General features: G+C 43.7%; 1 protein-coding gene across 1 annotated transcript in view; it reads right to left on the bottom strand.

Moving 5' to 3' along the window:
* FRMD4B (FERM domain containing 4B) overlaps nt 1–12,733 on the bottom strand; it is a 293,986-nt gene that overhangs the window by 72,563 nt on the left and 208,690 nt on the right. The window contains exon 11 of the mRNA XM_082264943.1: nt 10,449–10,535. Coding sequence (XP_082121069.1) covers nt 10,449–10,535 — 87 coding nt within the window. The remainder of the gene's footprint in view (nt 1–10,448; nt 10,536–12,733) is intronic.

Raw genomic sequence — 12,733 nt, 5'->3', positions numbered from 1 at the left:
ACTGGCTTCCAAAGTAACTTAGCATATACTTTACAGCAGTTGCATTTGCTAAGTGCTGAAGCAATCTGTCACCAGCTCTGGCATCTATCACTATCACACTGGAAAACCATCTGATGGCAATTGACTGGGCTGAACTTAGGCCCCCCCCCAACCGAAGGCTGATGTCACATCAAGTTTCCCCTGGGTCAGCAGCGTTAAGCTGGCTATGCACACAAACGAGACGAGGACACCGGTGTGGCCACTGAAATGTTTTCCAACCTAACCCTTTGACAGATGTTGATCAAAAGATTGACTTCTGTCGAGCAGGAACTGCCACACACTGATCTCTTAAAACCCAACTCCGCAGATATTGTCCCTCACTTTTTGTTGAGTCTCTTGGATAGGAAGTAAGCATTTATCACCCTAAATTGAAGAGAAATCTCTTCTTAGGATTCCTGAACACCCCTTGCAGTATGGGATTAGGCCATTCTCTGTTAGATGCACATGGGTATTGTTTATTAATAGCACCCCCATGCATCTGGCAAACATGGGTGCATTCAGGCCACACCAAACTACATTGTACCACAGTATCATGCGTTTTAGTGCGGCAAAATTTTACGCTTTCCCGCTCGTTTGGCAGCCTATTGAAAATAAAGATACTGTCAAAAATACGCCACGTGGGAAAATGTAAAAGCGCGCACGTTCTGGTTTGAACCGGCCCTTTAGACAGATGTCAATGAAATCGGTGACCCCGTTAGAAGATTTCCCCACTAAACATTCTGGATTTCCCATTGTTTTCTCTCTCGGTGACCATAGAGAGGGGGGGGGGGGATCTCTCCACTGAGGATATAATCAACATTAAAATCTGACAAGGGTTCTAATCTTTCCACCCTCTACCCAAAACAAAAAATAAATAAAAAATTTGGGCTTTAGATGTGTAAAATGCATTTTCTGAGCCTAGAATCATTGGTATCAGCTGGTGCTGTGATGTGTATTACTAAAGCCTTACGTTTGGCATGACATCTTTATAGACCAGTTGAGCAAACGACAATAGGGGCTCATGCACCTGGGCATGTCAGGGGCACGTAACAGTAAATATAGTCACATCTCCGTGCCCAGGAGCCAATACAAATAATTACAGGATACGGCTGTGTGCAGCTGTATGTAGGTATATGCAGAGTGTAAACACGCATACGTATATATGTACCTGGACACAGTCTGCGCCCAGCGGCATACAACTGTATGGGTGTTTTAAGCTTGAAGAGGTGTTTACCTGTGTTCAGCTACATACAGGAGTATTCTGTAATTCATTTGTATGCAACACCTGATCCTGAGTGCCGAGATATGACCGTATTTTAAATTTTTTGCCCTAATACACCCACGTACATAAGCTCCAAATGTCTGCTTCTAAATAAGTTCTGAAACACAATATGATCTGTTTAAAACTGCAGCCTTCGGCTTCCTCTGCATTGCTTTCCCAAACTTCTAGTTGCACTTATAACTTCCTCTGATCCCCTCCTCGGGACTACATGTGCCATGATTCCAAGCACCATTGTGCATGCGTGCCCTGTAGGTCTCCTCTGGCTACCTGTGCATATTGATGCAGACTACGACCCAACATTGGTTTCCTGGGGGCAGGGTCGGATCTAGACTGTCTGACCTGGGGTGCAATTAAAAAGTCAGGGGACATACTATCAACACACATTAGAGTCCCCCATTCACATGACAAGAGAGCCATCTGTCCCCCCTTAGGCTACATTCACACCTGAGCGTAGCGTTTTCGCGCGTTTTTACCGCAATTTTACCGCGATTTTTACCGCGATTTACAGGCGTTTTTAGATTGAATAGAAACCAATGGAAAACGCCTGTAATCTGCCCAAAAAGAAGCTCATGTACTTTTTTGAGCGTTGGGCGTTTTGCTTACAGCGTCAAAACGCTCAGATGTGAACAGGGGCCATTGCAATGAATAGGATTTGTCTTGTTGGGCGTTTTGAGAGCTGATCCTAGAGCAGAAAAACTCCCCAAAAACGCCCCCAAAACGCCTACATGTGAACGGAGCCTTAACAAATAGTCCTAGCTTCAAATCTTCACCATGGATGCTTAAATAAACATTGTTTATAGGTAAAACTAAGGCTATCAACTAAGTAACATTGTTACTTTTGTATCTACTTTGTTTCATTTATCTGCAGATGAAAGTGATGAGCTTCAATCTCCCCCTACAAATCAGAGCTACCCCTTCCTACCAGGGTCCCTTTTCACATCAGAATCACTTTTTCACATCAGGGTCTCCCCCATCATATCGGATTCCCCCTCACACCAGCATTCCCTCCATCACATCCGAGCCTCCTTCACTTTAGAGTCCCCCTTACACATTAGAGCCCATCCCATCATATCAAGTCTCCCCTACACATTGGAGTGCCCCCCATCAGAGCCCTCAGTCCTTCCTTCACAAACCGTCATACCTTGGGGCTGGACACTGTGCAGCCATGCTGACTCTGCATTATTGAGAATAAGCAGTGCCCCCTAGCTCCTCACCAATGTCACTGGTCCTGGAGGGGCATAAATTACATCCAGCACCCCCCTAGATCTGGCCCTGCCTGGGAGTGCACATAACGGGCTGTCTCCATTGGACCATGCAAGGCAAAATTGCCACCAGAAACCAGGAAACCCGAGGAAGCAATCTTTGGACTGGCTCAATTAAGAAAAAAGTCAAGCCTTTAAAGAAGAAACAACAGCAAACCAGGTTAAGTGCCGAGGTCAGCTTCTGTCATTGTTATTCAGATTTTAGGGTTTAATTAAATTCATTATTATTCATTATTAATGAAAGTAGTTACTATTTATGGAATGTTATTTTTTTTTTTACGAAAGACTGTTCAAGCTGAAGAACTGGTTGCAGATCTGGTGAGCACCGTGTTTACCGCAACTTCTGAAAGGTGGAGTATAAAGATATTCATAAGAGGAAATTGACTAGGTAGAATATTAATTGTTCCTATATCAGTCTCACCTGATGCCACAAACAATAGCTGTAGCTGTGTCACTGCATAATAAGTTGTGACAATTTGGAAACAACTAAGCCGCCATTTTACTTAGAAGCGTGGGAAAGTTATGAATCAACGTAGGTAACCTCTTTCCCCATTGACATTCTCTCCCAACCTAGCCTCCGCCCTCCAAATTCAGCTGCAGCAGTAGATAATATTTATAGAATAGGTGGAGGAATACCAGACACACTTTCAGGGTGGAATGAAAAGGGCTACTGCATAGGTCCACCCCACTATCAAAAAAACATGAGCATGTCAAAACTCATTGTAAGGCTATAAAAAGGTGGACTTCAGATCAGTATACAGCAGAAACATATATAGGAACAGTTTTAGTTTCAAAAAGGTTTGTAAAAGGTATGAAGGTACAATACGGCTGTTTTGAATAAAAGTTTACCTAATGTCAAAACCTTTGAGCCCCTTTCACACAGGTGCCTCCATGAAGCGGGATTCCCTTGCTCATCAGGGGATCTCTCCTCTTATCGACGCTTAGCAGGCGGATGACAGGTCCGTGTCGGCTTCGCTATGCAGGGTGGACATGGACAAAGCCCACTCATCTATGGATGAATCGGATAGAAACTGACCGCCTGTCCGTTTCCATCTCATCAGCCAGACGGATAGGGAAATAGGTCCCCCATCCATCTGTTTTAATTATCCAGGATTAGATTGGATAGTGGCGGGTGTCAGCAGACACTGGTGCTCCATAGAAGAGACTGGAGGGTCCCCTGAGAGCCCATGTTAGAGATATTTACTGTATTTGTCCTGGTGACTAATGGCGCTTTTCCACTGCCTGGAACCGAACGGTACGGTACGGTACGGCTCTGAAAAAACAGTACCTACTCAATTGTGGTTCCAACAGGTACCAAACTGGTACCATATCCCACAATCCTTTGCATGCAGTCACTACTAGCCACTAATTGGTCAGAGAATCCCACCCACCCCGTTGTTATTCCACCCACTTAACCTTAGTACTACTTTAGTGGAAAAGCAAACCTATACCGTACCATACCGAACCGTTCCAATACCGTACCATGCGGTACCAGCAGTGGAAAAGCAAACCGGGCCAAGTAGTAGAGCCGAGCCGGTACTTGCAGTGGAAAAGTGCCATATAAGTGAAGGAAAATCCAAAATTTTGATCTGTTACCAGAAAAAAAATGGAAGGAAAATCTTTCAAATGGGGAAACTTATTGTCAAGACCATTGTCTAATGCTGACCATAGATTCCTCCTCTGAAACAGATTCCTCCATCCACACAAGCGAGGAACCATTACTTACTGAACCACAGACATAACACAAGTTCGCAGTTTAGAAGTTGGGACATTTACCCAAAACCCAACAAAAACATTATGAGAACAAACACTCCATTAGGCAAAGAGCCCATGACCCAAGGACTTCAAATTAGCCCATTTTTTGACACACATGGGCCTGAGCTTCAGCTCCTAATTACATTCTAGTAAAGTAGAATATTTTATAGAAGCTTGTATTGCTCAATCCTTTAAATAGTTTCTTCTATAAAAATTTCAACCTGTGCAAAAAATGTCATAAATACATAATATGTGACTCACGAGAAGTAATGGAGTATGTGCTGTGAGTCAGACTGCCAGTCTATAATAAGCAATGCCATTTTATTCTAAACTGCAACATAGTCATTTACTGATGGCAGTGGAGGAATGTTCGGTCTGTCTCTGAACAGTCTCATTCAGGATAATAGGCAGATTGCTGCTCTAGGGGGAGGAAACTGATGTTACTGCCGGGCAAAGAGCAACTTCAAGGTGACCCTGACAAAATTAAATTATGTGATGAACCTCTCTGAAGAACTTTTAAGAAAAGGATTTTTGTAGAAGTTTGAATCTACACTCATAAGAGGTTATAATAGCAAAACCTTACCTTGGCTGAATGATCATGTGTTGTAATTTGCGCATATTCTCTTCTTCACTCCCTGTCAGAGCAAAAATGCCAGCCCAGTGTCAGGCTGCAAGGCCCCGGTGGAGGCTGCCCTGTCTCCTGCCTAAACTCAGGGCCAATCATAATACAACCTTATCTTGGATGTGTGTATTATTTACCTGTATTCTCTCCCTGTCAGAGCAGGAATGCCAGCCCAGTGTCAGCCTGCAACGCCCCCCATGGAGGCTAAAAAAGAACCCTTTAGGTTTTTTAATTACAATTCAGAGCAGCTCATTAAGGCCCATACACACAATAAGAAAATCAGAAGTAAAATTTCAGACGACTGATCTGCCGATTTTCGGATCATTAGTATGGCACTTTCGACAGCCAATTCCGAATTTTCAGACAACAAAAACTGAATGTGCAGGCTATAAAATTTTTATTGTACGTGAACACAACATCCGATTAATAAGTACAGTTTTCATCTGAAAAAAATTGTAAGAGCAAGACTACGCATACTCGAAAACGAAAGAACACATATAAAATTCAACACATGACATCACTTCTGATGTTGAATTCAGTCGTACGAGAATTTTCGTATGTTGAGTAACCTCTTCACTTTCCATATGAGACTAACATGTAACAAAAAACGAACGAAAATTCGTCCGATAATCTAAATCTTATGTACGAGGCTTAAATTATACATTTTTAGGAGCCTGTTTTCAGCAATGAACACAGGCCTGGAAATGGACAGACTTGCAGCCAACGCTCAACCTGACTCTTTTTCTTTGGCAGGGAGGAAATACAGGAAAATAATCAAAAATCAAGTCCTTGTTGAGAAGAAAGACTACAGTATAACAACTCAAGAGTAAAGATATAGATTAAAGTATAAGTAAAAGTAAACTTTCTTTTTTAGTTTTGGATAAAGTGGAGAGGGATTAGAACAGCTTTCATCTTTTATTGCTGTCTGTGCCCCTGTTAGGGAGATCCCCCCCCCTCTCTATTTGTCCTGTTTACCAATATCATTGAAAGTGGACATCCCAAATTTTGGGTTGTCCCCAGAAAAAAAATTGAGGGGAAAACTTCCAATGGGGACACTTGTTCTGGTGACCTGGGCGACCCCATGGAATTCCCTTAATTTGCCAAGATTTGACTATGGGACAGGAAGCGAAACCTCTGCAATGAGACACATGGCAAAAAAAACAGACAGGGGTTATAATCTTCCCTTACTCTATCCAAAAAAAAAAGAAGAAAAAAAAACAAAAAAGTTTTGCCTATAGTTCTACTTTAACCCCTTGGAGCCGGTGTCTCCTAGCCCTTTAAAGGGTTTAGGATGCCAGGCGGCGGGGAGGGGTTTATGATCATGTGGCTGCCGTGATTGGCTGTCACATGAACGAAAAGCTCCGGATTGCAAACAACGATCGGGAGTTTTTTTGTTAGCCGCTGATAAATGTGCAGGGCTAGAGCTCTCGGCGCAGCTGTATTTGCACTAATACACGCAAGTATGCTGCCGCTCGGCACCAAGACCCACCCGCCAAGAGGCCACATATTTGAGTGTGGCTGGCGTCAAGAGGTTTATACAAATATCAGTGCTGTGTCCTATGGTGACCTAGGGGGTTGGCAGCAGGGGAACCACAGAGCACTGCGGAGGACAAAGTAGATCAGGGGTGTCAAACTCAATTTCATCAAGGGGCCACATAAGCAGTATGGTTGTCCGGAAAGGGCTGGTTGTATCTTGGGTGCACTACGTACAGAGTGCAGAGTTCAGGAGAGTGCTACGGGCAGGGTTCAGGAGAGTGCTACGGGCAGGGTTCAGGAGAGTGCTACGGGCAGGGTACAGGAGAGTGCTACGGGCAGGTTCAGGAGTGAGCTATGTACAAAGTGCAACCCAACCCTCCCCAAAGCTTTCTCTCTTCTCTCTTTCCTACCTGGCTCTAGTACCTCCCTGTAAAGGTGGCTCTGCCTCACCTTTCAAAGATATTCTCCGTCTCAGATTCTGGAGATCTGTCCCTGCTGTCAGTGTATAGAGGGATCTGTTCGTTCCAGGAGCCGCTGTGCCTGCAAGTGACAGAACTGGGTGGGAGGGCCACTTGACAAGGCCTGGAGGGCCATATTCGGTCCGCGGGCCTTGTGTTTGACATGTGTGCAGTAGATCAACACTTCCGGAATTGCAGGATTCTGAACAAATTTAGGGAATGATCCCTCTTTAACAGAGCTGCATCTAGCAGTGCAGGCAGTGAAGAGGTAAGTTTGCACTAGCTTTAAAGCTTTTACTGGTTCAGTCAAGTGACTTTAAGATCTTTTTAAAGATAAAGAGAGAATACCTGCAATAAGATAGGTAATGATGTGCACAGCACCACGTTTTCAGCTTAGATCCAAGTTATTCAGTTCATATTGGTTCACACAAAATGTTTTTTGAAGCCCCTCAAGTTTTACTCATTTGATAGGCCTCTACTGAAGCTCACCACACACGTTATGAGATCCATCAATGACCTGCCTGATTGGAGACATATGGCACTTTTCCACTGCAAGTACCGGCTAGTACCAGCTCGGCTCTACTCGGCCCTGCTTGGCCCGGTTTGCTTTTCCACTGCGGTACCGCATGGTATAGTGTCGGAACGGTTCGGTACGGTACGGTATAGGTTTGCTTTTCCACTAAAGTAGTACTAAAGTTAAGTGGGTGGGATAACAACGGGGTGGGTGTGATTCTCTGACCAATCAGTGGCTAGTAGTGACTGCATGCAAAGGATTGTGGGATATGGTACCAGTTTGGTACCTGTTGGAACCACAATCGAGTAGGTACTGTTTTTTCAGAGCCGTACCGTTCGGTTCCATGCAGTGGAAAAGCAAACCTATACCGTACCGTACCGAACCGTTCCGACCCTATACCATGCGGTACCGCAGTGGAAAAGCACAAAAGCGTGCCGAGCCGGTACGGTTCCATGCAGTGGAAAAGCGCCATTAGTGATTGGATAGTTCCTGTAGGCCCTCATATTACACAGTTTTGGTAAATCTAAAGGCGATTAAAAAAAAAATAAAAAAAAATAGATGGTAAGGTCAGATTGTAACATGCGTAGTGAGCTTTAGAAATATATTTTTGTTCCAAAAAGAACTGGGACTCAAAACGCCAACACCTATGGCACCTCTGTTTTAGAATACAGTATATGCATCGCTTACAATGTCTACATTAGATCGTAGGGGTGGAAAATCTGAATCAGATCTGATGAGCTAGTCAGTCCAGTTTAGGAGCCAGCAGGAACTGCTCAGTGAGCCAAGAACATGTCCTTCCAATAACAACAATAGTAACATAAGCAAAAATTAGGCACATTTGCTAAATGGTTTTAAAAATTTTGCCCAGCACTGGTGTGATTGGCCCCTGATTACCCCACTCAAGACTCGGAAGAGCCAATATAAAAAAAACGATTTCCGTTGGGGTTTTGAAGGGCAACTTTAGCCAAGCATATACACAATGAAAATGCACATAAAAGAAGCCTTGGTTCACACTAGAAGTGGTGCGAATTTACAGCAAATTCGCTGCGGATTGCACACTGCATGAAAATCGCAACCCATTCATGTAAAAAGATTGCACAGTTTATGTTAAGTTAGCGACACCCCGAAATTGGTTTGCAAAATCGCAGTGTGATTTGCAGAATCGGGTCGCATGGGTGGCAACCCACTTCTGGTGTGGACAAAAAAAAAGGGTCCTGCACAAGTCTGGTGCGAATGCGGTGCGATTTGTGCTACACAACTCCATGGCTCAAATTGCATCCCAGAGACACCGCATGTAATTCGCACAGGAATGTGCTTTGATTCCTGTGTGAATTACATGCGGTGTCCCCGCACCGCAATGTGAACTGATTTATTTGTAAATTAGCATGTATAATCTTGTAACTCACCCATCCCTGTTGCACTGTATAGCAGCACAGGGCCCAAAAGGACTGCAAGACTTCAAAATCTGTAGTTCTGCCACCTCCCCACCTCTTGCCTGCTTTTTGGACAGACTTCTTGTAAGCAACACAACCTCTGACCCGTCACCTCTTTTGTAAGTTTTTTACAGTAGCGTCTCTTACCACCACTCAGCTTTTAGGGCTTGTTCACAATAGTGGCAAGGACTGCGCTCCTCTGAAAAATGATCCCTGCTTGGATCGCTTTTCAAAGGAGTGGCGGTCCTTGCTGCTAGTGTAACCAAGCCCTAAAAGCTGAGTGGTGGTAAGGGATGCTACTATAAAGAACTTACAAAAGACAATCTAGGGTTGGGCTGCTCATAACCAGTTTGTTGCTAATCATTGGTAGTCCAAAAAGTAGGCAAGAGATGCAAAGCGATCCGCTCTTAGATCACTTTTCAGAGCAGTTTGACAGGTAGTGAGGAGGCAATGTTTTAACCCTCTAAATGCTGCAATCCGGCACAGTGCAGAGTGGCTCCGTCCCCTAATGGGTTGCGTTCAATGGGTGGTAGTGCCAGCAAAATGCAGCAGGGGGTAGAATTCTACTGCACCATGTGTACACCCCAGCTGCTGCTTTTTCAGAGGAAACAGTTGGGATGGGGGGGGCAGTAAAACTGTGGCTTAAAGTATAACTTAAAGCAAATCTTTTTGGTTTTAGATAGAATGGAGAGGGATTTGAACGCTCAGTTTTTTTGCAGTCTGTGCCTCCATTGAGGAGATTCACTCTCTCTATTTGTCCTGTTTGCCATTATCATTAAAAGTAAAAGAAAATCCCAAACTTTGGATTGTCCCCAGAAAAGAAATAGTGGGGAAATCTTCCAATGGGGACACTAGTCTAAGGAATTCCCTTAATTGGATTTTCTCTCACTTCCTGTTTTAGACAGGATGTGAAGGGGAATCTCTGTCATGGGACACAGATAGCGAAAAAAAAAAGTCTGACAGGGGTTATAACCCTCCCTTATTCTATCCAAACTTAAAAAATGTTTTGCCTATAAATTCTACTTTGACTGAGGTTTTACTGTCCCCCCAACTGCAAGTGTGTCACAAAGGTGTTAATATAAGGCAACTGAGTCATGTTTTCACCACTTCCTGAACGCCTATCAACGCCATTCAAATGTGCTAAAATAGAAGAGTTGACGGAGGTGTATACACTGCAGCGTTGGCATTGCCTAATATTGCAACAAGCCAAAGAGAATGCTGCCTGCAGAGCTCAGCAGGCCTTGACGCTTTGCAACTGCCTCCATTCACTTCCATGGAAACGCACCACAATTGCATGCAAACGCACTGTAAACACGCTCATTTAGGGTGCGATTCTAAAGCGTCAAAGTGATCATTTCCTATTTTAGCCTAGTAAAATATAAAAACAAAAAAACAATAGGGCATTTGAAAAGCGTTGCCTGACACATTTTGATCGCCTGTGCAACACGTCCAAAACGCTCATTAATGCTATAGGTGTGTTATTGCATGGTAAAGGCATCTTTAGAATTCAATGCCTATGTGAAAGAGCTCCTAATGCACCACAGGCCTGATTTCAGATTTGCGCTTACACGCTTAAATGATAACTGCACACAAAATGCACATAATAAAAATGGCTTGTGTTCACCAACCTTTCTTGGCTTTATTTTGTCCTGGATATCGTACTGTCCAATTCCCTTGAAGCTTATTCCCAACCACCAAGGAATTCCTTGCTTGTCCTGAAAGATGAAAATATATTCAGAGATAGTCCTAACATGAACAGATTAGAGAAGTCCTAGTTATCATAGGCCCTTAGGAAAGGCTTATTCATGTTATCCTTACCATAGATTGTCCCATTCAACTCCCGCTTACAGTACAGGCAAAAAAGGAGCAAAAAGTTTGCCGAACAAGCATGTTGGACAGTGTTAAAGTGGTAGAAAAATAAGGCTTACCTATAGGTAAAATTAATATCTCCTAAATGTGCACCGTGTAGGAGATATTCACCCTGGATGCAGCCGGTGACGTCACTGGCGCATGCGCTCTGAAGGCTCGGACCCCAAGAGCACTGCGCCGAAACCAAGAGCTCCCGCGCGCATGCCTGGGAGTAACATCATCGCGGCTCTGGCCACTCACACAGTCAGGCTCTGCGAACCAAAAAAGGAAGAACGGGGGAAGATGGAAGCCCTCTCAGCAGTGACAGCGCACCGCTAGAGGGCTTAGTTTTAAAGGTAGGCAGGGCTGTCTTTAACACAGGGCAAAAGGGGCAGCTGTCCTGGGCCCATTCATTGTTGTGGGGCCCAAAGCAGCTGCCCCTTGAGCCCGTAAATAGTTGATTCGTGAATTTGGGAAAATGTTTGTCCTGGGCCCAATCAGTAATAAAGATGGCCCTGAAGGTAGGTATTTCATAATGTGCTAATATGCGATGCATACTAGCACACTATGCTAATATTTTGCAGGGGGAAGTTTCTCGTTTTTTTTTTTATTGCAGCGGTTTACTTTCGCTTTATATAAAACCTGTATCTTCCATAAAGCAGCACAACAACCCCCAGCCTGCTGATTGGACAGAAAAGTGATGGGGATTCATACTGATCACTCTTCATTCTCCTCCAATGAGCATGCTCCCCCATGAACACGTTTACTACAGCAGAACCTCATTGGCTTAGAGTGCTGTCCTCTCTCTCGCAGTCAAAACGCTGTTGTGCAGCTATTACAGGGGAATGGGAAAACTCACTTACACTAGCTCCTATTTAGAAACAATTAGTGAAATATTATTTATTACCCAACATTAGGTAGAGTTTTATATATATATATATATATATATATACATACATACATACACACAGTATATGCCTCAAGCATTATTCCATTTATGTATGGCTGTCAGAGTCATTGAGACTTCACAAACATTAAGATTAGAATTATTTACAGAAGGGGTGGTTGCTTGTCTCTCTGAAAATGCACTGGGCTTGTGCTATATGTACAGTTCTGATGCAAGGATTCATTAGCAGAAAAGAACAAAGGGAAAGAAGCGCCAGCTAAGTGTAGTATCCCAGTTAAAATGTATTAACAATGGATAAAAACACTCACAAGTGGTATAGGATAAAAAGCTCATCTGGTGCAAAGTATGTAGGTGTATATTCCTCCATGATCCGACCTGCAGGACCTCTGTGGGGTGTGCCAGCTGCTGGCAGAGGAAGATGGCTTGCTTGGGAGCCTGGAGGAGCCACGGGAAGCCACGCTAACATGGAACACACACCGGAAGTGATGCCACCAGAAGGATGGAGGACCAGATGAGAAGGCAAGGCTACGTGCGCAGAGCATTTAGCTCCTACGGGCTGGTTATACCTCTTGTGAGTGTTTTTATCCATTGTTAATACATTTTAGCCAGGATACTACACTTAGCTGGCGCTTTCTTCCCTTTGTTACTTTCTCCTAATGAATCACAAAGAGCTCGTCACAACTCAGAGGATAGCAGCCGCAGGTGGTGCCAGTGCCCCCCCCCCCCCCCCCCATTATATCTCATCCTACACAGATCATCTTGGACTACCCCTAACCCCTATTATTGGTTTTATAGACATTCACTTACTTATTGGACTATATAATCTTGGTGTGGCAGATTATTTTCTCTTTTTAATGATTCATTAGCAGAATTCTTAAAGTCAAGTAAAGTAAGAGAAATAGATCCACAGCCGAATTGACATTTACTACCAATCTCCATTGTTATAGTTTTACCTACACTTTCCTGTTACAGTAGTTGTGCAGAGTATCCAAACATGACTGCACTGTTCAAAAGGCACCAGTGGAAAGTACAACTATATTTTTTTTTTTTTTTTTAGTTTTGGATAGAGTGGATGGGGATTAGAACACCTGTCAGTTTTAATTTCTGTCTGTCCATTAGGGAGATTCTCCTGTTTACCAATATCATTAATAGTGAAAG

The sequence above is a fragment of the Pelophylax lessonae genome (assembly GCF_965119305.1).
Source record: "Pelophylax lessonae genome assembly, chromosome: 8".
Classification (NCBI taxonomy): domain Eukaryota; kingdom Metazoa; phylum Chordata; class Amphibia; order Anura; family Ranidae; genus Pelophylax; species Pelophylax lessonae.
The sequence above is the reverse complement of the archived record's forward strand: the minus strand, read 5'-3'. Positions and strand labels throughout refer to the sequence as shown.